Source organism: Leuciscus leuciscus (genome assembly GCF_965113295.1).
Source record: "Leuciscus leuciscus genome assembly, chromosome: 1".
NCBI lineage: Eukaryota > Metazoa > Chordata > Actinopteri > Cypriniformes > Leuciscidae > Leuciscus > Leuciscus leuciscus.
Window position 1 is genome coordinate 52,627,929 of NC_138725.1, and position 26,273 is coordinate 52,654,201.

The 26,273-nt window shown below is 38.4% G+C and overlaps 2 protein-coding genes and 1 long non-coding RNA gene across 4 annotated transcripts; all 3 read left to right on the forward strand.

The window, feature by feature from the left end:
- Positions 1–576: 576 nt before the first annotated feature.
- Positions 577–4,000, forward strand: LOC309479561. 2 transcript variants are annotated; one of them, XR_014199305.1, is made up of 4 exons: positions 577–758; positions 1,242–1,298; positions 1,798–1,870; positions 1,961–4,000. It is a non-coding gene; the product is annotated as an uncharacterized lncRNA (long non-coding RNA). The 2 variants fall into 2 exon arrangements; XR_014199306.1 differs by lacking the exon at positions 577–758 and adding an exon at positions 767–930.
- A 768-nt stretch (positions 4,001–4,768) lies between these two features.
- LOC309479151 (zona pellucida sperm-binding protein 3-like) lies at positions 4,769–6,597 on the forward strand. The gene is made up of 8 exons (XM_082143066.1): positions 4,769–5,299; positions 5,376–5,497; positions 5,577–5,680; positions 5,759–5,936; positions 6,009–6,126; positions 6,200–6,276; positions 6,349–6,437; positions 6,508–6,597. Exons 1-8 carry the CDS (start codon positions 4,877–4,879, stop codon positions 6,573–6,575), a joined length of 1,179 nt encoding a protein of 392 aa, XP_081999192.1. The 5' UTR covers positions 4,769–4,876; the 3' UTR covers positions 6,576–6,597.
- Positions 6,598–24,317: 17,720 nt separating this feature from the next.
- Positions 24,318–25,983, forward strand: LOC309479239 (zona pellucida sperm-binding protein 3-like). The gene is made up of 8 exons (XM_082143241.1): positions 24,318–24,649; positions 24,726–24,847; positions 24,927–25,030; positions 25,100–25,277; positions 25,356–25,473; positions 25,543–25,628; positions 25,701–25,789; positions 25,873–25,983. The coding sequence occupies exons 1-8, from the start codon at positions 24,335–24,337 to the stop codon at positions 25,938–25,940; spliced, it is 1,080 nt and encodes a 359-aa protein (XP_081999367.1). The 5' UTR covers positions 24,318–24,334; the 3' UTR covers positions 25,941–25,983.
- The last annotated feature ends 290 nt before the right edge of the window (positions 25,984–26,273 follow it).

Here is a 26,273-nt window from a genome sequence, read left to right on the forward strand (position 1 = left end):
GAACTTATGGGATCCTTTAAGCACTTTGTATTTAGTTCAGAGGTTCTGGAGTCACCTTTTCATTACCATGAGACCTCAAAGTGCTTTGAGGGAAAATAGAGGAACTTGAATGCGATAAAAGGGTTATTGGAAGATCTTTTAACATTTAAGTGGTTCCTGGAAGATCTCTTATGTTAAAGCCAGCATCTGGAGGAACCCAATGGTTCAGTGAGGCCAGAATAAGATTATTATTATCCTATTATTATTATTATAGGCTACTTAAGTTTGATTCAGTATACATGCCCAGGTGAAAAAGACGTACTATTAAAAATGTACTTGAGTGTGTTTTTAGTAGGCCTACAATACAAATATACTTTAATACATTTTTAATACATTTAACAGTAGCCTACGTCTTTTTCACCTGGGTAGCTTACATTTATTTAGTATATAGGCCTATTTTATTGATTAATTTAAACCTTAAACAATAACACTAAATTATAATAATATTAATAATAAGAATTCATTCATTATTATTGAATAAATAATAGTAATAAATTAATAATTTTACCTACTTCTTCATAAATTATTATTTGAAGAAGAAGAACCAGGAGGAGAAAAGTTTTATTCTGTCACGAAACTGCTGCTATTCCTCTACTGTCGTCGCTTCAGTGATGCTCGCGCTGCTCGCGCGCAACAAAGCTCAGCTGATCGACGTCATCGGGTAACGGCTCCGTCCTCTCATCAAAGCTTCCGACGTTTGTTCGGCTCTCCATTACAAGGTTTGTAAACTCGCCAAATAAATATAAATACAGAGTCTACTCACTATATATTCAAACACACACATATAAACTAAATTTATTATACATTACTACTTTTTTACAGTGTTTACCACTCGTTTATTGCACAGTATCTGGTATGAAGGTTTTAGCCGCGATGCTACGTTGATCTAACGTAAGTTAATGAACAAATGGAAATTATTGACTTATTGTCTTAGATTGATTTAGTCATTCAATTCAACATATTCTGTACAACTGTGTCTTCAAAATGCTGAGATAGCCTAACTAATGTAGCTGATTCCTGCTGTCGTCATTGGCGTTTGTTATGAATAACAAAAGCCGGTTAATATAGTTTGGTCTGTTTTTGTTTAGCCTAACTTTACTTACTACAGGTGCCCTCATTCTCTCAAATACCATTTTAAAGCCATTTACTGGTCAATAAATATTATGTTGTGAATAATCAGCTTTGTTCTTTTGTTTCCCCAGAACAACCAGTACATTTCTAAAATAATCTGAACATTTCAGAGGCAACATTGAATTACAGTAAGTTACCTATACACCACATGCAAGTACTTTATTACTATGAACTTTCTCTGTGTGAAATTGTATTGTTTGACTGTGTACTTTTTTAATCAGTTATTCTCTGAAAATCTTCCCTCATGCTCTCAAATCTCATTCATGTTACTCAGAAAAATAATATCACAGGTTTGGAGCCAATAATGCTATGCATTTTTTTATAGGCTATACCTTAATCATATGCATTTGAATATAAGACATTTGAACCCTGAATTATAACTTCAAGTTTAGTCTTTTTTGGAAAAAAAAAAGGAAAAAGCTATAATATGGCTTCATAAGACTTACAACACAACCCATAACACATGAGTTGTGAACTCATTGATTATTTTTAGGATCTTTTCTGGGACATTTTTGGAGCTTAACCATTTTTACATAAATTGTTGCATTGAATTGAACTAGACAAGTGTACATAAGAATAGTTTCATGAATGAATTACACAATTTTTTTATGCTTGTGTTTCATGCAGTGATATTGAATGGTGACGGGTTGCATTATGCCTGAGATCTGCTTTCGGGTTCCACAGACAGAAAGTCAAACAGGTTTGGAACGTCACAAGGCTGAGGAAATTATTTAAATTTCCCAACTATCACTTTAATAACCTTACTAACAGTAAATGTTGTACTTTGCAGGGATCTCGGTAAGCTGAAATACAAGTTTGATCAAGAATAAAAATCCTCCTGTAGACCTGAAAATCACTGAAGTGCCTGGACCATCCACCAGAAAAGAGGAAAAACAAACAGGAAAATGAAGCTGATGCACCTTTTCACTTTTCTAACTCGTTAAGTACCTCACGTGTCCCTTGTGAAGATTTTATAATTGATTGCATTTTATGTTGCAGCGAGTAAAGGTGCATCACATTTGTGAATTTCGTGAAATTACGCAGGCAAAAATGTCCATTGACCGTTGTCAGCAGTGTGGCGATGTAATCTATGAAGCGCCACACAAAATTGCTGATCGTGTGGATTCTTATTGAAATGAGTGAATTCACCAGTGAACATTCACAGAACAACAGATCATTTTACTGCACCTTAAAGGCCCTTTCACACCGGATGCGTAACGAAAAAGCGAAACGAAAAAGCGAATAGTTCGTGTGCGAATAGTTCGCATCAAAACCATTCACATCAGCCGCGACGCGAATTTGCGACGTCTGTGACGTTCAGAGAGCTTCAACATTCTAAAACTTTCGCGCGAATCGCGCCGACAGCTGAGAAAACATGGACACTTCATCATCATCATCATCATCCAGTCATAGTCATAGCATCCAGTGAAGACGAGCTTTTCATTTTATTTAAAAGACAGAAAAGAAGGTTTTGGGTGCACCCAATCTTACAGAACAGAGAGTCTGAAGGGGAGTATGCTTATGTGCACAGGTTGTTTTTTTTTTTGTTTTTTTTGCGTCTTCAACTAAACACAGTGCGTTTTGTAATGTAACTACACATTACATGTAACACACGAAGTAAGTAAGTTAAAAATCATTCGACTAGAAACTGTAGATATCACACAAAGAATGTATAGTAGCCTATACTAAAAGCAGCCCTAAATAGTCTCACTACATTTTGTTACGTGTTCAAAGTAAACACGGTCTCTGTCTCTATCTTTGACGATAATAGTGTTAGCTTTCCCAAATGTAGTTTGGCCTGCTAGCCTACACAGCACAGGACTATATGACTAAAACTATCACACAACAAACTCACAGTCAAGATAACCGAGTTGGTTGGCAATGCTACGCCACACATTGTCTTTCAAATCGTTGTCCTTGTAGTATGTGATTGGCTGAAGCCTATTCTGTCGCCGCAAAAGTAAAAAAAAAATTGACATCGAAGCGAATAAAATAAAAGTCGTTTTTTCGCCGCTGCGCATTCGCGTTCGGTGTGGAAGCACTCATTACACAAACAGCTGATCGAAAAATAAAACCATCGCGCGAATGATTCGTGCGTCAAAATCGCGTCCAGTGTGAAAGGGCCTTAACTCTGGAAAAATGGAAAATGTTTTCTGCTTGTTGTGACATAAGGAATTCTGTTTCCGGGTCGAAACCTCTACTTCTACTTCCTCTATCTTGTTTCTAGATATTGAGAATACTCAACAACCATTTATGGGAACTGTTGATTCAAGTCACACAAAAGCTTTTCAAAAGCCATAGTGTACATAACAGTCTCCAGTCTAACAGCATCCCAGACTTAAACATTTTATGATTCAAAATAGCTGAATAACTAAACCATCTGAGATTTCGGAATAGAGATAAAGGTTAGGATCATAATTTTCAGGAATATTACAGCACAATGAGTGTATATTAGCACTGTTTTTTGTTTGTTTTTGGCATCTGATAGAGCTTTTGGACTTGGAAACAGTGACGTCAGACTTAACAAGCGGACTGAAACATGTTTTAAAATTAAGTGAAGATGGACATTTTTAATTAGTCAAAATTGTTATTTTTTACATTGATTTATTACTTGGAACATGTTTTTTCCATGCATTTTGTTGAGATGTCTTTTCTTGTGTAGCTTATTGTATACACATGGTTGATTATTCATGTTACTTATGTATTATATAATTTTTTTTGTGTGTGTGTGTATTCATTGATATTAATCTATTACTAGCTTTTTTTTCCAAGTGCATGGAAGTGTATTAAAATGGATCTAAAATATGTAATAAACAATTCTTATTTTGTATTTGGTTCAGTTTGTTTATTATAATAGAAGTTAATGGTGGTAACCAACATGAAATTAATTTAATACAAATAAAATAAAATTGAAATTTGGTTCCTGGAGGCACCACACAGTGCCTAATATAAGAGTTCCTCAGGAAACCTGTGTGGTTCCTCAGAGAACCGCCCCTTTTTAAAGGGTGCCTAGAGGATCTACAGACGGTTCCGCCGGTGTGGCAAAGTGAAGAACCCCAAAAGGTTCCTCCAGGCACCTTTTATTTTTACAGTGTATAATAAAATAATGTTATGATCCTGCATTCCTTTGGTTCTGAACTAAAATTCTCCATTTCAGTCCCTTGTGAAGATTGCTGTTGATGTGAGGGAAGAACGTTTGTAACAATCTAAACCTGAAACATACTAAACTTTGTTATTTTGAATAGTGTACAAATCTGTCTGTGGCCATGTTTCTGAATGAATAAAAAAGGAAGACACAAAAATACTTGGGGAATTGATCTATCATTTTGATATTTCAAATAAGCAATTATTTGGTTTAGCTATTAATAACATGCCCTTATATGGTACTTCATTTAGAATCAATGACTTTCACCTGTGTTATATTGACTGAGTAAATTGGCAGGTGCAGAGAAAAATGATGCTTGTCACGAGAGAGGTGGAGCCATTCTGATTGACATCTGCATAAATTTGGATGGTAGCACCCTAACGTGTCATTGAAACAAGCTTGGCAATAATGGGGTTTTGGCAGGTTGGCTTTGGATTGGTGTTGAGTCTTGCACTTGGATTTTCTGAAGCACAATGGAAAGCAGGAGCAGCAGATAATCAGAGTCCAAGCGAGTTTAAGCCTGGAACATTAGCTCAAGCTTCTCGACAGGCTGATTCCAGGATGTCTTTGGTTCCCAGTAACACAGTATTTGCACCACAAAGGTTTCCCGCTCAGTTTCCTGTCCAGACACCAGTCAGGACTGACTTTGGGAAGTCTTCTCAAGATCTTATGGGTGTTCAATTAAAAGAGCTGTTGCAGGGTCCAGTGGCGAAACTGACGTGGAGCTTTCCAAGTCTACCAGAGGAGCCACAGCAGCCAGACGTTCCTTTTGACTTGCCTTTTCCTGTTCCTGCCAACAGTGTAGCTGCTCAGTGTGGAGAGAATTCACTATATGTGGAAGTGATGAAGGACTTCTTTGGGACTGGGCACCCAGTGTTGTCCTCTGGCTTTACACTGGGAGGCTGTACTGCAACTGGAGAGGATTCTTCTGCTCAAGTGCTGATCTTTGAGTCTGAACTGCATGGATGTAGCAGCACATCAATGGTAAGGTTCTGTTGTGACAATCATAGGTATTCTGAACCGTCCATGTGACTGTTCTTCTATTAACCTTTCTGTTTAGGTGACTGAGGATGAGCTTGTTTATAAGTTCAACATTATCTACACCCCACAAGAGGCATCATATGGTAGTCCTATTGTCAGGAGCAGTGTTGCGGTGGTTGGTATCGAGTGTCATTATCCAAGGTAAGATTTTTGTTAACTCAGGATTGAAGAATATGCTATAATTTGCACTAAAAGGGGATTGATTGTTATACCTTGACAGAGTGTTTGATGTGAGCAGTGATGCCTTAATGCCCACTTGGATCCCATATGCCTCAACTAAGGTTGCAGAGGAAGTCTTTGTCTTCTCCCTCAAGCTCATGACTGGTTGGTGTAGGCCAAACAGATTTCTAGTATGCTTGTGAATCATCTGTTAAGACTTCTTTTTTTTCTCTCTCTCTGCAGATGACTGGAGATTTGAGAGACCTTCTAACCAGTACTTCCTGGGTGACATGATAAATCTTGAAGCATCAGTGGGTTTGTACAGCCATGTTCCCGTCCGTGTGTTTGTGGACCGCTGCGTGGCTACTGCAGTCCCTGATGTTGCTTCTGTCCCCAGATACTCCTTTATTGAGAATAATGGGTAAGAGGTGCTACCTCATGTTTCCCAGCTTCCAGAAGGGTTGCGTGACTTCTAACTGTGTTCTGTTCACAGGTGCCTGGTTGATGCCAAGCTCACAGGCTCCACGTCTCACTTTATGCCCCGGACTCAAGGTGATAAGCTAGGGTTTCAGCTAGAGGCGTTCAGGTTCCAGCAAGCAGACAGTGGGCTGGTATGTATGTCTTGTAATTATGTGACCATTTGTATGATATGCTGCCATGGTGTACAAACAATTGTCTCTGCAGGTCTACATCACATGCATTTTGAAGGTGGCAACCTCTCCAAGTTCTGAACAGAAAGCTTGTTCATTCTCTGCTAATGGGTATGTTGCCTGCTAGATAAGTGTACAGGTAATTAGTTGCTTTAACTTAATTGAGGTTGTTTTCTTTTTCAGGTGGGTGTCTGCAGATGGTTCTGACCAGGTGTGTGGCTGCTGTGACACCACTTGTAGCATCAGAAGTGGAAGTGATCAGCTGCTTACAGGTTTGGTTTAACTCTGCTATCTTGTTGTTGTCATGCATGGCTTTAGTCTCACTAATCATTTGTTCCTCAGATCTACGCTGGGAAAGAGCATCTGTCGGCCCCATTGACGTTAAAGAATATGGCTATGGCCAAAAATAACTGAATGTCATGTGACTTCTGGTGATTAATAAATTTTTTATATAATATGTTGTAATGTCTTTGTTTTTACTTGCACAAATACTACACTTAAACATATTTATTCAGTTTACATTGTTTCTGTTCAGACTATGTATTGCTACTGACTTACAAAGCCCTAAACGGCTTAGCTCCAGTCTATTTAACGGATCTTCTATCACCCTATAATCCATCACGCTTCTTAAGATCACTAAATTCAAGGCTTTTGGTCATACCTAGGATATCCAGAACCACCAAAGGAGGGAGAGCATTTTCACATTTGGCTCCAAAAACTCTGGAATAGTCTTCCTGAGACTGTTCGTTGCTCAGACTCGCTCTCCCAGTTTAAAACTAAAGTCTCTGGACGCATCTCTTCAGCCAGGCATTCATATAATCCTACAGTTCAAACTACAATCTGGCCTCTAGCTCATAAATGCCAGAGGAGAACTGGCCCCCGACTGAGCCTGGGTTCTCCCAAGGTTTTTTTTTTTCTTCATTAGGTCACCTGATGGAGTTTTAGGACACCATTAGGTCACTTGATGGAGTTTTTCGGTTCCTTGCCACTGTTGCCTTTGGCTTGCTCAGTTGGGGATATTTTATCAATCAATAAATTCCTCTTGGAACAAACTTTGTTGTATTTTAATTTAATACTGTGAAGCTGCTTTGATACAATCTGTATTGTGAAAAGCGCTATACAAATAAACTTGACTTGACTATGTGGGGGAGCATATTGCTCAAGTAATTTGTGGGGCTAGGCCCCATTACAACACTAAAGGGCATTTCAATAGCATATCCTTTCTGATGCTTACTGGATGATTTTGCTTTATTATTGGGGGTTCAAGTGTGTATGCTGAAACCCTGTTGTAATTGATAGAATTTCCAAGTAAAAACTTAAACTTTGAGGGATGGCAGTAGACCCAACCTGTCTGTCACCAAGGCTCACCCCAATTGACCTGATGGTGGCGCCACTGTGATCAAAAGTATGTTATGGCTCAGAACTCATAAACCAAACCTGTGCAGAAAGATTCTCTGCAGTCTGGTTGTCAATTTTTAATTCACTTTTGCAACAGGGTGCCAAAAGTTTGAAGTGGGCATGGTCATTTCTACTAAAACCGCTATCCCTCTTGTACACATGTATGGGCTCAGTCTGTGGTCGTGTGAAAAATTACGTGCTATAACATGACAAAACATGAATATGGCTGTAGCTATGCAACAATCAGTCAGACTGACTTGAAAACTGGGATGCAGTGTCTTTGTTCAAGGTGCCAGTATATTGTCTGAGGACATTTGCGCATCTCGAAATACATGGCCTCCATCGGCCAATGAATATTGAGCTGTCAGGCTTTGTAAGTAGGTAATTATCTGAATAAGTAATTACTTCACACCTAATTACAAAGTACGTTCTATACTGTTAAAGGTGCTATATGAAATTTTTTGACCATTCTAAAGCATAAAAATACCATAATATGTTTCAGATATTTAGGAAACATGCCAAGTTTACATACCGGCGGTTTCTCTGAAAAACAATACTACAGCCAGATATTCTACTTTGAAATGTGCGTTTCGGGAATGTCTGTTTTAGTTTTCGTCTGTGTGATTCCGCCCACTTCCAATTTATCCAGTAGTATTTCAACACCCCAGGTTGCCAGTTGCCATAAAACACAGTCCCCGTGTCTCAATGTATATACTATCCATCCTAAACAGTATGTGAGAATAAAATAAGTGTGTGCTAAAGCATAGTATGTTGAAAAGAGTATGCCAGAAGTCCCCGGATGGTCTACTATTTCCGTGCTCACTATAACAATATTTGCCCACAACCCATTGCGCTTTGGAGGAGGATCCAGTTCAGAACTACAAACATGAGTAAAAAGTGTTAAAGGGCACCTATTATGCAAAATTCACTTTTACATGGTGTTTGAACATAAATGTGTGTTGGCAGTGTGTGAGCATAACCACCCTAGTATGATAAAAATCCACCAAGTGTTTTTTTTACAATCTCAATAAATCATAAGCACTGTCTCAGAATGAGCTGTTCTAAGATTCTATGCAATATGACGTAGAATTGCACAGGCCCCGCCCACGACTGTTGATTGACACTGTAGTTTGAACATAGACCCGCCCTGAGTGAGCTGGACACAGAGTCTGCCATTGTTTCGACGCTTGAGCAGCTGTAGACAAGAATGTCTCCTAAGCGATTGAGGTGTGTTGTTGTTGGATGTAAGAATGAACATAGCAGTCTTCATTTACTCTCGTTGTTACTCGAGGATGGATCTGTACTGTTTGTGATCCAGCTTACGGTCTTCAGAGCGACAGGCCTAACGTTACTGACCACGGCAGAAATGAAAGTGAGAGCGCGCTCTTTATGACAGCTCATCGAGTCGTTTTACGGATATAAGGTTTACCAGTTTATTTAGCACCCACTGAAAAGGTGTGTTTATATTGTTTACTGTTACAGTAGGTGTAACAAGTGTTTTGTGTACTTCGCTGTCTATGTTGATGATAATGAAAGTGAGAGAGAGAGAGAGTTTATGGATAAGACTTTAATGCTCACTTCTTACACTGTGTTTATACAGCTCTTACTGTGATTCTCTGGAGTAAAACTAACGCTTCATCTTTTGTGTGAGGTACAATAAACTTCACTGAACTCATCAGTATATTTTGGTCATCATTCGGACAGGGTCTGCTACAGCAGGCTTGTATTAATAGTGGATAAAAGCAGATGACAAGTAAATTATAACCATAATTAAACTAAACTATACCTGTTCTATCTCCATACAGCATATATTCTCTGGCTCTGTGGGCATTATTGTCCGACTCCGGGTCGAAATGAACCCCGCAACTGAGAGTTTCTGTTCTGATATTATCAGATGAGATTGTCCTGGCTCTGAGTGAGCTCGTGAGGCTCCGCCCCCTGGGCCGGCAGCAGCAATTCATTTGCATTTAAAGGGCACACACTAAAACAGCGCATTTTTCTGAGCCCCAAAAGATGACAATTTAAACATGCTGTAAAAAATGATCTGTTGGGTATTTTGAGCTAAAACTTCACATACATACTCTAGGGACATCAGAGACTTATTTTGCATCTTGTGAAAAGAGTCATAATAGGTGCCCTTTAAAAAAAACTACAGAACATGGTGGATATGCGCGACCGACAGAGGTTTCGTTAAAAGGTTTGAGTGACTAATTAAAGTTTAACCTGATAAAAAATAATAATAATGATTTAATGTTATCCGTGTTATATTTCATCTGCAATAACAATGTGGACTTTTATGAATATATATGTTTGGCCATTAACTTTTAAATGCATCATTATGCATTAATATGAGGAGAGTTCTCCGCGACTGCAGATCAACGTGCTACTGCATTTCTCTCCGATATGGTAGGACGTGAAATAAAATTTAACGTGGAGGATTTTAACTGTGAAAAGATGATTGACAGGCCAGTTTACTGTGACAGGATGCAACAGAGAGCAACCATTAAAGACACAATTGTATGACGTGTTAGTATGTCCCAAAGCTTGTCTACTTTTTTTGCTACACACTCAAAAGTAGGCTATCTACTTTTTCTTCACAAAAAGAGTACATACTTTTAGGGCGTAGAATAAGTAAATTGAGACACAGCAAGTGTATTGCAACTATGAAAGCCAGCAAACGAGCCGGGTCAAAGATCGCAGATTCTACCCGACCTAAAAATCCTTGGCATCCATAGTAAGCTCTATGAGCAGACGCACATTAAAACGCGGATAAATCAGCTCATCAACACACAGAGGCTCGATGTCTTGTATTGTGAATTGCACTCATTTGTATTGCGTCCTCAATCTGACAACCCGCGTGAGCGTTAAGTCTGAGGAGGAGGGGGCGGGGGAACAACACTCTCCCAATATTTTGAATTTGGACTGCAGTACCCATTTCAACCACTAGCTGTCAATTTTACATACTGCACCTTTAAGAAAAGAAGACTAGTACCAAATTAGGGTTATTTGGCTTGTAACAATAGCAGAATCGTTTTTGGTAATAAATAGAACCCTTATAATAAGGTTCCATAAAGAACAATGCTTTGAAAGTGCTATACCTTAATGGTCATATAAATAACCTTTTTAATAATAGTTTATTTTCAGCAATATTAGTATCTTCATATTATTCATATTAGTGTTATTAACTTTATTTTTATATATTATGTATTGACTTTTTTTTTTTTTTTTTTTTTTCTCTATCTGCCTGGTCTTTATAATATTTTGTTGCCTCTGTTTGGGTTTTACATATTAAAAAAGGATGTTGTGTCAATTAGGTACTTCTACTTTTGATTGACATGGCAAACTGTAGCAAAAACATGATACAGATGTAATGAAGTTCCAGTGAAATATCTTTACAATGCTCTCTATATATGATGTCTTTACGTCCTTCATTATGTGTGTATTCTGAGTGACAATTTCTCTCTGCAGACGATGAGGTTATGATACGGGACAGCACCTGAAATACACAATTGAGTTAAGAGTTAAAGTTTGTCTCTTCCAATTGATTATGTAAAAACAGTTATATTTATGAAGGCCAAAATTAGCAAAAATGGTGTTAAAAGGAAAAAGTGATATAAAGTCATAAATTCAATATCTCTTACTTTGTGGAGAAGAGAAGATGAGTGTCCCTAATTGAGCAGAGCTGCTCACACTTACATGTTCTGTTAAACTAAAAAGAGAAAAAGACATAATTGATAGGAAACTAGTCACAATTTTTAAAATGAAAATGTATAGACATTTTAAGAAATAAATAATTTACCTGTTGAGAGTTTGTTGACAGCCTGTGTAGTTGTACAGCTGCATGAGCTCCAGAAAACCAGTAGTGAGGTGGCTTTGACAGTTACAGATTTGAAAAACAAAAAGGCGGGAATAAAGAACCCTAAACTTTTACACAAAGAACCATTTCAGAACATGGTTCTTCAGGATGATACAGTTCTAAATAGAACTGTTACTACGCGTAAAGAACCATGTGTAGGGGAGAGCAGGGCACAACCTAACACATTTTGACTTTCTCAGTTTGTGTAAATCCACTTGGGGTTCAGGGAATTTCTTTTCCACATTAATTTCACACATGTCTAGTACAATTATGTGGTTTTGTTTCTTTAATACAGTGTATATTTTTTCTTGATTTACCCTGAAAGAATGGAAGTAAAATGTGACAACATGCCCCATAGATAGGGCATGTTGTAACATGTGAGGGGCACATTGTAACATGATCATATGACAGATTCAAATGTTATCTGGTCTAATAAAAAAAATATACAAGACAAACTAAAATATTTTATCAATAAAATACAATTATTAACTTTTTCATATAAAATAATGGGATTTTTTAATAATTAAAAATAAACACATTTTTGAGTTTGACAACAAAAACACCGCAAAACACAGCTATACAGCATAGTTCAAAACAATAATAATTAATAATTTCTGAACATTGACTTTCAGTCTTAATTCATCTATTTCTCATGGCTTCTCAATAGATTGTATAAATGTATAGAATAGCATAGTTCTAATAGGGTTGTGCCCCTGCACCTGCGCAACTCATTTAAACCCTGCTAGTGTCTTCTGCTGGTTAAATAACAGATGAGATTAAAATAATATCAGATTTGTCGAATTTTAAATTAACACAAAAACAGAGATGAAAAATCAACTTCAGTGAGAAATTTACTTTTGCTATGGTTAAATAAATGTTCAGTGATTTCTTACAAAGATTTTTTAATAAAAAAAAAAAAAAAACTAGTAAATACACCAAGTTTTGTCATGCAAGTGTGGAAAGTTTTAAACCATGTGTGTTACAACTAGCCCTGCTCACCCCATGTATGAATGTGTGTAGCCTATATGAATGTAATCTGGATTTACTACATTCGCCATGTTTTTCAGTATAGATATAGTTGGATATAAAAATCTACGGAGTTTGTTAAACATGCTTTAAACACCAACATTTCTTTAAGCTCTTAATGTCCATTAATGAGCTTGTCTTTTGTTCATACTTGTTAATATTTTAAATTACATTTTTGTAGTAGACTGTTCAGATTATAGTCTTTTGGTGCTGACCAGCATATAGTATAGTTCAAGAAAGAATAAAGTCTACATTGAATCCACAAACACTCTGATCAACCTAAACATAACAGTTGTAATGGGGAGAAAACATATCAGTGAATCTATAATAAAATAATGTTATGATCCTGCATTCCTTTGGTTCTGAACTAAAATTCTCCATTTCAGTCCCTTGTGAAGATTGCTGTTGATGTGAGGGAAGAACGTTTGTAACAATCTAAACCTGAAACATACTAAACTTTGTTATTTTGAATAGTGTACAAATCTGTCTGTGGCCATGTTTCTGAATGAATAAAAAAGGAAGACACAAAAATACTTGGGGAATTGATCTATCATTTTGATATTTCAAATAAGCAATTATTTGGTTTAGCTATTAATAACATGCCCTTATATGGTACTTCATTTAGAATCAATGACTTTCACCTGTGTTATATTGACTGAGTAAATTGGCAGGTGCAGAGAAAAATGATGCTTGTCACGAGAGAGGTGGAGCCATTCTGATTGACATCTGCATAAATTTGGATGGTAGCACCCTAACGTGTCATTGAAACAAGCTTGGCAATAATGGGGTTTTGGCAGGTTGGCTTTGGATTGGTGTTGATTCTTGCACTTGGATTTTCTGAAGCACAATGGAAAGCAGGAGCAGCAGATAATCAGAGTCCAAGCGAGTTTAAGCCTGGAACATTAGCTCAAGCTTCTCGACAGGCTGATTCCAGGATGTCTTTGGTTCCCAGTAACACAGTATTTGCACCACAAAGGTTTCCCGCTCAGTTTCCTGTCCAGACACCAGTCAGGACTGACTTTGGGAAGTCTTCTCAAGATCTTATGGGTGTTCAATTAAAAGAGCTGTTGCAGGGTCCAGTGGCGAAACTGACGTGGAGCTTTCCAAGTCTACCAGAGGAGCCACAGCAGCCAGACGTTCCTTTTGACTTGCCTTTTCCTGTTCCTGCCAACAGTGTAGCTGCTCAGTGTGGAGAGAATTCACTATATGTGGAAGTGATGAAGGACTTCTTTGGGACTGGGCACCCAGTGTTGTCCTCTGGCTTTACACTGGGAGGCTGTACTGCAACTGGAGAGGATTCTTCTGCTCAAGTGCTGATCTTTGAGTCTGAACTGCATGGATGTAGCAGCACATCAATGGTAAGGTTCTGTTGTGACAATCATAGGTATTCTGAACCGTCCATGTGACTGTTCTTCTATTAACCTTTCTGTTTAGGTGACTGAGGATGAGCTTGTTTATAAGTTCAACATTATCTACACCCCACAAGAGGCATCATATGGTAGTCCTATTGTCAGGAGCAGTGTTGCGGTGGTTGGTATCGAGTGTCATTATCCAAGGTAAGATTTTTGTTAACTCAGGATTGAAGAATATGCTATAATTTGCACTAAAAGGGGATTGATTGTTATACCTTGACAGAGTGTTTGATGTGAGCAGTGATGCCTTAATGCCCACTTGGATCCCATATGCCTCAACTAAGGTTGCAGAGGAAGTCTTTGTCTTCTCCCTCAAGCTCATGACTGGTTGGTGTAGGCCAAACAGATTTCTAGTATGCTTGTGAATCATCTGTTAAGACTTCTTTTTTTTCTCTCTCTCTGCAGATGACTGGAGATTTGAGAGACCTTCTAACCAGTACTTCCTGGGTGACATGATAAATCTTGAAGCATCAGTGGGTTTGTACAGCCATGTTCCCGTCCGTGTGTTTGTGGACCGCTGCGTGGCTACTGCAGTCCCTGATGTTGCTTCTGTCCCCAGATACTCCTTTATTGAGAATAATGGGTAAGAGGTGCTACCTCATGTTTCCCAGCTTCCAGAAGGGTTGCGTGACTTCTAACTGTGTTCTGTTCACAGGTGCCTGGTTGATGCCAAGCTCACAGGCTCCACGTCTCACTTTATGCCCCGGACTCAAGGTGATAAGCTAGGGTTTCAGCTAGAGGCGTTCAGGTTCCCGCAAGCAGACAGTGGGCTGGTATGTATGTCTTGTAATTATGTGACCATTTGTATGATATGCTGCCATGGTGTACAAACAATTGTCTCTGCAGGTCTACATCACATGCATTTTGAAGGTGGCAACCTCTCCAAGTTCTGAACAGAAAGCTTGTTCATTCTCTGCTAATGGGTATGTTGCCTGCTAGATAAGTGTACAGGTAATTAGTTGCTTTAACTTAATTGAGGTTGTTTTCTTTTTCAGGTGGGTGTCTGCAGATGGTTCTGACCAGGTGTGTGGCTGCTGTGACACCACTTGTAGCATCAGAAGTGGAAGTGATCAGCTGCTTACAGGTTTGGTTTAACTCTGCTATCTTGTTGTTGTTGTCATGCATGGCTTTAGTCTCACTAATCATTTGTTCCTCAGATCTACGCTGGGAAAGAGCATCTGTCGGCCCCATTGACGTTAAAGAATATGGCTATGGCCAAAAATAACTGAATGTCATGTGACTTCTGGTGATTAATACATTTTTTATATAATATGTTGTAATGTCTTTGTTTTTACTTGCACAAATACTACACTTAAACATATTTATTCAGTTTACATTGTTTCTGTTCAGACTATGTATTGCTACTGACTTACAAAGCCCTAAACGGCTTAGCTCCAGTCTATTTAACGGATCTTCTATCACCCTATAATCCATCACGCTTCTTAAGATCACTAAATTCAAGGCTTTTGGTCATACCTAGGATATCCAGAACCACCAAAGGAGGGAGAGCATTTTCACATTTGGCTCCAAAAACTCTGGAATAGTCTTCCTGAGACTGTTCGTTGCTCAGACTCGCTCTCCCAGTTTAAAACTAAAGTCTCTGGACGCATCTCTTCAGCCAGGCATTCATATAATCCTACAGTTCAAACTACAATCTGGCCTCTAGCTCATAAATGCCAGAGGAGAACTGGCCCCCGACTGAGCCTGGGTTCTCCCAAGGTTTTTTTTTTCTCCATTAGGTCACCTGATGGAGTTTTAGGACACCATTAGGTCACTTGATGGAGTTTTTTGGTTCCTTGCCACTGTTGCCTTTGGCTTGCTCAGTTGGGGATATTTTGGGGATATTTTATCAATCAATAAATTCCTCTTGGAACAAACTTTGTTGTATTATTTTAATTTAATACTGTGAAGCTGCTTTGATACAATCTGTATTGTGAAAAGCGCTATACAAATAAACTTGACTTGACTTGACTATGTGGGGGAGCATATTGCTCAAGTAATTTGTGGGGCTAGGCCCCATTACAACACTAAAGGGCATTTCAATAGCATATCCTTTCTGATGCTTACTGGAAGATTTTGCTTTATTATTGGGGGTTCAAGTGTGTATGCTGAAACCCTGTTGTAATTGATAGAATTTCCAAGTAAAAACTTAAACTTTGAGGGATGGCAGTAGACCCAACCTGTCTGTCACCAAGGCTCACCCCAATTGACCTGATGGTGGCGCCACTGTGATCAAAAGTATGTTATGGCTCAGAACTCATAAACCAAACCTGTGCAGAAAGATTCTCTGCAGTCTGGTTGTCAATTTTTAATTCACTTTTGCAACAGGGTGCCAAAAGTTTGAAGTGGGCATGGTCATTTCTACTAAAACCGCTATCCCTCTTGTACACATGTATGGGCTCAGTCTGTGGTCGTGTGAAAAATTACGTGCTATAACATGACAAAACATGAATATGGCTGTAGCTATGCAACAATCAGTCAGACTGACTTGAAAACTGGGATGCAGTATCTTTGTTCAAGGTGCCAGTATATTGTCTGAGGACATTTGCGCATCTCGAAATACATGGCCTCCATCGGCCAATGAATATTGAGCTGTCAGGCTTTGTAAGTAGGTAATTATCTGAATAAGTAATTACTTCACACCTAATTACAAAGTACGTTCTATACTGTTAAAGGTGCTATATGAAATTTTTTGACCATTCTAAAGCATAAAAATACCATAATATGTTTCAGATATTTAGGAAACATGCCAAGTTTACATACCGGCGGTTTCTCTGAAAAACAATACTACAGCCAGATATTCTACTTTGAAATGTGCGTTTCGGGAATGTCTGTTTTAGTTTTCGTCTGTGTGATTCCGCCCACTTCCAATTTATCCAGTAGTATTTCAACACCCCAGGTTGCCAGTTGCCATAAAACACAGTCCCCGTGTCTCAATGTATATACTATCCATCCTAAACAGTATGTGAGAATAAAATAAGTGTGTGCTAAAGCATAGTATGTTGAAAAGAGTATGCCAGAAGTCCCCGGATGGTCTACTATTTCCGTGCTCACTATAACAATATTTGCCCACAACCCATTGCGCTTTGGAGGAGGATCCAGTTCAGAACTACAAACATGAGTAAAAAGTGTTAAAGGGCACCTATTATGCAAAATTCACTTTTACATGGTGTTTGAACATAAATGTGTGTTGGCAGTGTGTGAGCATAACCACCCTAGTATGATAAAAATCCACCAAGTGTTTTTTTTACAATCTCAATAAATCATAAGCACTGTCTCAGAATGAGCTGTTCTAAGATTCTATGCAATATGACGTAGAATTGCACAGGCCCCGCCCACGACTGTTGATTGACACTGTAGTTTGAACATAGACCCGCCCTGAGTGAGCTGGACACAGAGTCTGCCATTGTTTCGACGCTTGAGCAGCTGTAGACAAGAATGTCTCCTAAGCGATTGAGGTGTGTTGTTGTTGGATGTAAGAATGAACATAGCAGTCTTCATTTACTCTCGTTGTTACTCGAGGATGGATCTGTACTGTTTGTGATCCAGCTTACGGTCTTCAGAGCGACAGGCCTAACGTTACTGACCACGGCAGAAATGAAAGTGAGAGCGCGCTCTTTATGACAGCTCATCGAGTCGTTTTACGGATATAAGGTTTACCAGTTTATTTAGCACCCACTGAAAAGGTGTGTTTATATTGTTTACTGTTACAGTAGGTGTAACAAGTGTTTTGTGTACTTCGCTGTCTATGTTGATGATAATGAAAGTGAGAGAGAGAGAGAGTTTATGGATAAGACTTTAATGCTCACTTCTTACACTGTGTTTATACAGCTCTTACTGTGATTCTCTGGAGTAAAACTAACGCTTCATCTTTTGTGTGAGGTACAATAAACTTCACTGAACTCATCAGTATATTTTGGTCATCATTCGGACAGGGTCTGCTACAGCAGGCTTGTATTAATAGTGGATAAAAGCAGATGACAAGTAAATTATAACCATAATTAAACTAAACTATACCTGTTCTATCTCCATACAGCATATATTCTCTGGCTCTGTGGGCATTATTGTCCGACTCCGGGTCGAAATGAACCCCGCAACTGAGAGTTTCTGTTCTGATATTATCAGATGAGATTGTCCTGGCTCTGAGCGAGCTCGTGAGGCTCCGCCCCCTGGGCCGGCAGCAGCAATTCATTTGCATTTAAAGGGCACACACTAAAACAGCGCGTTTTTCTGAGCCCCAAAAGATAACAATTTAAACATGCTGTAAAAAATGATCTGTTGGGTATTTTGAGCTAAAACTTCACATACATACTCTGGGGACATCAGAGACTTATTTTACATCTTGTGAAAAGAGTCATAATAGGTGCCCTTTAAAAAAAACTACAGAACATGGTGGATATGCGCGACCGACAGAGGTTTCGTTAAAAGGTTTGAGTGACTAATTGAAGTTTAACCTGATAAAAAAAAATATATATTTAATGTTATCCGTGTTATATTTCATCTGCAATAACAATGTGGATTTTTATAAAGATATGTTTGGCCATTAACTTTTAAATGCATCATTATGCATTAATATGAGGAGAGTTCTCCGCGACTGCAGATCAACGTGCTACTGCATTTCTCTCCGATATGGTAGGACGTGAAATAAAATTAAACGTGGAGGATTTTAACTGTGAAAAGATGATTGACAGGCCAGTTTACTGTGACAGGATGCAAAAGAGAGCAACCATTAAAGACACAATTGTATGACGTGTTAGTATGTCCCAAAGCTTGTCTACTTTTTTTGCTACACACTCAAAAGTAGGCTATCTACTTTTTCTTCACAAAAAGAGTACATACTTTTAGGGCGTAGTATAAGTAAATTGAGACACAGCAAGTGTATTGCAACTATGGAAGCCAGCAAACGAGCCGGGTCAAAGATCGCAGATTCTACCCGACCTAAAAATCCTCGGCATCCATAGTAAGCTCTATGAGCAGACACACATTAAAACGCGGATAAATCAGCTCATCAACACACAGAGGCTCGATGTCTTGTATTGTGAATTGCACTCATTTGTATTGCGTCCTCAATCTGACAACCCGCGTGAGCGTTAAGTCTGAGGAGGAGGGGGCGGGGGAACAACACTCTCCCAATATTTTGAATTTGGACTGCAGTACCCATTTCAACCACTAGCTGTCAATTTTACATACTGCACCTTTAAGAAAAGAAGACTAGTACCAAATTAGGGTTATTTGGCTTGTAACAATAGCAGAATCGTTTTTGGTAATAAATAGAACCCTTATAATAAGGTTCCATAAAGAACAATGCTTTGAAAGTGCTATACCTTAATGGTAATATAAATAACCTTTTTAATAATAGTTTATTTTCAGCAATATTAGTATCTTCATATTATTCATATTAGTGTTATTAACATTATTTTTATATATAATTTATTGAATATTGTTTTTGTTTTTAGTCCTCTATCTGCCTGGTCTTTATAATATTTTGTTGCCTCTGTTTGGGTTTTACATATTAAAAAAGGATGTTGTGTCAATTAGGTACTTCTACTTTTGATTGACATGGCAAACTGTAGCAAAAACATGATACAGATGTAATGAAGTTCCAGTGAAATATCTTTACAATGCTCTCTATATATGATGTCTTTACGTCCTTCATTATGTGTGTATTCTGAGTGACAATTTCTCTCTGCAGACGATGAGGTTATGATACGGGACAGCACCTGAAATACACAATTGAGTTAAGAGTTAAAGTTTGTCTCTTCCAATTGATTATGTAAAAACAGTTATATTTATGAAGGCCAAAATTAGCAAAAATGGTGTTAAAAGGAAAAAGTGATATAACGTCATGATAGCTTTGATGATTTCTTTTGACTGGGTGTTTAGGCATAAAGTAATAATTAAAAATTCGAACAATATGGATCATAAATTCAATATCTCTTACTTTGTGGAGAAGAGAAGATGAGTGTCCCTAATTGAGCAGAGCTGCTCACACTTACATGTTCTGTTAAACTAAAAAGAGAAAAAGACATAATTGATAGGAAACTTGTTACAATTTTTAAAATGAAAATGTATAGACATTTTAAGAAAGAAATTAAAGCTGCAAGCAGCGATGAAAGGGCCCTCGCACTCGTGCCATCGTCACTCGGTGGCTTTAGAAAGACAGAGCATGGTTGGGCAATGTGCATTTAAGGAGGTATAGTAGTTGCTAGCATGTTTAGTATGTTTCTAGCATGCTTAGTACACAATAGTTATGTGGTTAGTACTGCATTACTGTTTTAACCATGTCAGTTTCTGTTGCCAGTAGGTGGGGCTATGTCTACATCTGAATATCGCTATGTAGATGTGTTTAGTGCAGGACTTTTATCAAACATGTGAAGTTTGGGGCAGATTGGACATTGTATGCTTGAGTTACAATAACTTCCTTTAGCATTTCTTGCATGTTTTATGATGTTTCTAGCATATTACATATTAATTTTGGGGTAGATTGGACATTGCATGCCTGAGTTACAGCAAATTCATATTTAATTGCAGTAATAGCATGCTTTAACACTTAGCTAAGTATTTGATAGCATGTTTCTAGTATGTTGCTAACATGTTTAGCAGTTGGTGGCACTTTTTTATATGTTATTAGGAGTCCAGAACAATGTTAAACATCACTTCCTGTTGCCAGCAGGCGGCGCTATGACTATATCTGAATATGAGCATGGACTTGTGTTCAGGAGATAATTCTTATCAAACGTGTGAAGTTTGGGGTAGATTGGACATTGTATGCTTAAGTTACAACAACTTTCTTTAGCATTTCTAGCATGATTTAGAACTTAGCTATGTGTTGCTAGCATGTTTCTTGCATGTTACATATTAAGTTTGGGGCAGATTCGACATTGCATGCCTGTGTTACAGCAAATTCCTATTTAATTGCAGCAATAGCATGCTTTAGCACTTAGCTAAGTGTTTGCTAGCATGTTTTAGCAAGTTTCTAGTATGTTGTTAGCATGTTTAACACTTGCTGGCACTTTTTAATGTTTTTATATGTCCACAACAGTGTTTAACATGTCACTTCCTGTTGACAGCAGGTGGCGCTATGACTGTAACTGAATATGAGCATGGTCATGTGTTCAGGACAGAACGTTTATCAAAAGTGTGAAGTTTGGCGCAGATTGGACATTGCCTTCTTGAGTAACAACAACATCCTGTTTCATTGAATTAGCATGCTTTAGCACTTAGCTAAGTATTGCTAGCATGTTTTAACATGTTTCTAGCATGTTTAGAAGTCAATGGCATTTTTAACATGTTGCTAGAACGGCATCAACGTGTTAAACATGACACTTCCTGTTACCAGTAGGTGGCGCTATTACTATAACTGAATATTCTCATGTAGATGTGTTCAGGCCATGCCTCTTATCAAACGTGTGAAGTTTGGGGCAGACTGGACATTCCGTGCCTGTGTTACAGCAAATTCCTATTTAATTGCAGTATTAGCATGCTTTAGCAGTAAGCTAAGTATTTGCTAGCATGTTTTAACATGTTTCTAGTATGTTGTTAGCATGTTTAGCACATGCTGGAACTTTTGTATATGTTATCAGGAGTTCACAACAGTGTTAAACATGTCACTTCCTGTTGCCAGCAGGTGGAGCTATGACTGTAACTGAATATGAGCATGGTCATGTGTCCAGGACAGAACGCTTATCAAAAGTGTTAAGTTTGGCGCAGATTGGACATTGCCTTCTTGAGTAACAACAACATCCTGTTTCATTGAATTAGCATGCTTTAGCACTTAGCTAAGTATTGCTAGCAAGTTTTAACATGTTTCTAGCATGTTTAGAAGTCAATGGCATTTTTAACATGTTGCTAGAATGGCATCAACGTGTTAAACATGACACTTCCTGTTACCAGTAGGTGGCGCTATTACTATAACTGAATATTCTCATGTAGATGTGTTCAGGACAGAACGATTATCAAAAGTGTGAAGTTTGGGGCAGATTGGACATTCCATGCCTGAGTTACAGCAAATTCCTATTTAATTGCAAAAATAGCATGCTTTAGCACTTAGCTAAGAGTTTGCTAGCATGTTTTAGCATGCTTCTAGTATGTTGTTAGCATGTTTAGCACTTGCTGGCACTTTTTTATATGTTATTAGGAGTCCATAACAGTGTTAAACATGTCACTTCCTGTTGCCAGCAGGTGGCGCTATGACTATAACTGAATATGAGCATGGTCATGTGTTCAGGACAGAACGCTTATCAAACGTGTGAAGTTTGGGGCAGATTGGACATTCCATGCCTGAGTTACAGCAACTTCCTGTTTCATGGCGAAACATCGAAATTTGTCAGGACGCCGAGGACCCGCCCTTCGACGAAAACTCAAGATCTTCGCAATTTAACGTCGCAAAGGCCTTAAGATTACACTCACCAAATTTGAAGATGATCAGATTAAAACTGTAGGAGGAGTTCGTTTAAGTACGAGGCCTGAAAATGGCAAAAACTGCACAAAAATCTGAGAGGAAGTTCAAAATGGCTGACTTCCTGTTGTGTTTAGGGCTATGCTCCAAGAGACTTTTTTGTAGGTATTAGGTGATTACATGTATGTACCGAATTTCGTGCACGTACGTGGAACGTTGCGGGAGGCGCACTCCGTTGAACTTTTATAGGTGGCGCTATCGAGCCATTTTGCCCCGTCCAATTCTGAAACCTATATCAGATGTAAATTTTCGCCAATTCTGACGCGTGTGCAAAGTTTTGTGAGTTTTCGAGCATGTTTAGGCCCTCAAAAATGCAATTAAATGCGGAGAAGAATAATAATAATAATAATAATAAACAGAGCAATTCCAAGAGGGTCCTCACACCATCGGTGCTCGGGCCCTAATAATTTACCTGTTGAGAGTTTGTTGACAGCCTGTGTAGTTGTACAGCTCTTCGAAAACAAAATTTGAAAAACAAAAAGGGGGGAATAAAGAACCCTAAACTTTTACACAAAGAACCATTTCAGAACATGGTTCTTCAGGATGATACAGTTCTAAATAGAACTGTTACTACGCGTAAAGAACCATGTGTAGGGGAGAGCAGGGCACAACCTAACACATTTTGACTTTCTCAGTTTGTGTAAATCCACTTGGGGTTCAGGGAATTTCTTTTCCACATTAATTTCACACATGTCTAGTACAATTATGTGGTTTTGTTTCTTTAATACAGTGTATATTTTGTCTTGATTTACCCTGAAAGAATGGATGTAAAATGTGACAACATGCCCCATAGATAGGTGTTGTAACATGTGAGGGGCACATTGTAACATGATCATATGACAGATTCAAATGTTATCTGGTCTAATCAAAAAAATTTACAAGACAAACTAAAATATTTTAGCAATAAAATACAATTATTAACTTTTTCATATAAAATAATGAGATTTTTTAATAATAAAAAATAAACACATTTTTGAGTTTGACAACAAAACCCCCGCAAAACACAGCTATACAGCATAGATCAAAACAATAATAATTAATAATTTCTGAACATTGACTTTCAGTCTTAATTCATCTATTTCTCATGGCTTCTCAATAGATTTTATAAATGTATAGAATAGCATAGTTCTAATAGGGTTGTGCCCCTGCACCTGCGCAACTAATTTAAACCCTGCTAGTGTCTTCTGCTGGTTAAATAACAGATGAGATTAAAATAATATCAGATTTGTCGAATTTTAAATTAACACAAAAACAGAGATGAAAAATCAACTTCAGTGAGAAATGTACTTTTGCTATGGTTAAATAAATGTTCAGTGATTTCATACAAAGATTTTTTAATAAAAAAAATAAAATAAATACATATATATATATATTTATCTATTTAGTGTTGATATGGCAACTAGTAAATACACCAAGTTTTGCCATGCAAGCATGTGTGGAAAGTTTTAAACCATGTGTGTTACAACTAGCCCCGCTCACCCCATGTATGAATGTGTATAGCCTATATGAATGTAATCTGGATTTACTACATTCGCCATGTTTTTCAGTATAGATATAGTTGGATATAAAAATATCCAACTTATATGGTACTTCATTTAGAATAAATGACTTTCACCTGTGTTATATTGACTGAGTAAATTGGCAGGTGCAGAGAAAAATGATGCTTGTCACGAGAGAGGTGGAGCCATTCTGATTGACATCTGCATAAATTTGGATGGTAGCACCCTAACGTGTCATTGAAACAAGCTTGGCAATAATGGGGTTTTGGCAAGTTGGATTTGGATTGGTGTTGATTCTTGCACTTGGATTTTCTGAAGCACAATGGAAAGCAGGAGCAGCAGATAATCAGAGTCCAAGCGAGTTTAAGCCTGGAACATTAGCTCAAGCTTCTCGACAGGCTGATTCCAGGATGTCTTTGGTTCCCAGTAACAAAGTATTTGCACCACAAAGGTTTCCCGCTCAGTTTCCTGTCCAGACACCAGTCTGGACAGGAACTTTGGGAAGTCTTCTCAAGATCTTATGGGTGTTCAATTAAAAGAGCTGTTGCAGGGTCCAGTGGCGAAACTGACGTGGAGCTTTCCAAGTCTACCAGAGGAGCCACAGCAGCCAGACGTTCCTTTTGACTTGCCTTTTCCTGTTCCTGCCAACAGTGTAGCTGCTCAGTGTGGAGAGAATTCACTATATGTGGAAGTGATGAAGGACTTCTTTGGGACTGGGCACCCAGTGTTGTCCTCTGGCTTTACACTGGGAGGCTGTACTGCAACTGGAGAGGATTCTTCTGCTCAAGTGCTGATCTTTGAGTCTGAACTGCATGGATGTAGCAGCACATCAATGGTAAGGTTCTGTTGTGACAATCATAGGTATTCTGAACCGTCCATGTGACTGTTCTTCTATTAACCTTTCTGTTTAGGTGACTGAAGATGAGCTTGTTTATAAGTTCAACATTATCTACACCCCACAAGAGGCTTCATATGGTAGTCCTATTGTCAGGAGCAGTGTTGCGGTGGTTGGTATCGAGTGTCATTATCCAAGGTAAGATTTCAGTTAACTCAGGATTGCAGAATATGCTATAATTTGCACTAAAAGGGTATTGATTCTTATACCTTGATAGAGTGCTTGATGTGAGCAGTGATGCCTTAATGCCCACTTGGGCACCATATGCCTCAACTATAGTTGCAGAGGAACTTTTGGTCTTCTCCCTCAAGCTCATGACTGGTTGGTATAATGTAAATGTTTGTAACATGCCAGTGCCTTTGAACCTGGGCTAAAATGATTTATTTGCAGATGACTGGAGATTTGAAAGACCTTCTAATCAGTACTTCCTGGGTGACTCCATTAATATTGAGGCTTCACTGAGGTCATACAACCACATTCCTCTTCGTGTGTTTGTTGATAGCTGTGTGGCTACTTCAGTCCCTGATACCAGTGCTACACCCAGATACTCCTTTATTGAGAATAATGGGTGAGTAGAGGTCCTTCAAGAACCACACAATGTGGCATCATGGAATGTCTGAATTCATTTAATTTTCTACCACCCTAGGTGTCTAGTTGATGCTAAGCTCACAGGCTCAGGCTCTCGCTTTATGCCCCGGACTCAAACTGACAAGCTGCAGCTTCAGTTGGTGGCGTTCAAATTCCAGCAAGAGATTAGTGGAATTGTATGTATGTGGGTTAGCAGTTTGGGTGCATGTTGGCATGGCGAGTACAAATAATCTGGCTTTTTCTAGGTCTACATTACTTGTGTTCTCAAGGTGGCTGCAGCATCCAACCCTACTAATGTTGAGCAGAAAGCTTGCTCCTTCTCTGCTAATAGGTATGTTTTCACTAATATGAATTACTTAAAAACGTTAGTGTGTGTGGACTTAATATTTGGTTTGTCTGACAGGTGGACCTCTGCTGATGAGGATGATCAGGTGTGTGGCTGCTGTGACGCAACCTGTGGCATTAGGAGTGGAAGTGATCAGCTACGTAAAGGCATGTTTTTTTGTTTTTTTTAAGCTTGCAAACGTTAATGTTTGTATGGTGATTTGCTTAAGTTTTCTCACTTTCTTCAGCAGATTGGTGGTGGGACAGGGCATCTGTTGGACCCATCAGAGTCAAGGACCATGATTTCGTTCCCTTGTAGTGTACTAAATAATTGCAGAATATCAAAATAAAGTTTTCTAATCATACTGTTTTTAATTGTTACTGGATGATGTACAACTTCAGTCAGTGTTTGTAACAATTTCATTGCTGCTGACTGGAACATTGGGTGTTTCTCAGTCATCAAATTGATGCTTCCTCGGTCCACCAGCCTGTGACCTGGAAATTGATTTTTTTTTTTAAATCATCTTGAAGAATCTCAGTTCTTTTAGTTGCACTGCAAGGAATGAGTGAGAAGGCCTCCAATGGAGCTATAAGTGAGGATGCGCAGGTGTATCCTATGTGGAAGTCATCTTGTCGAAACTTGTGCATGTAT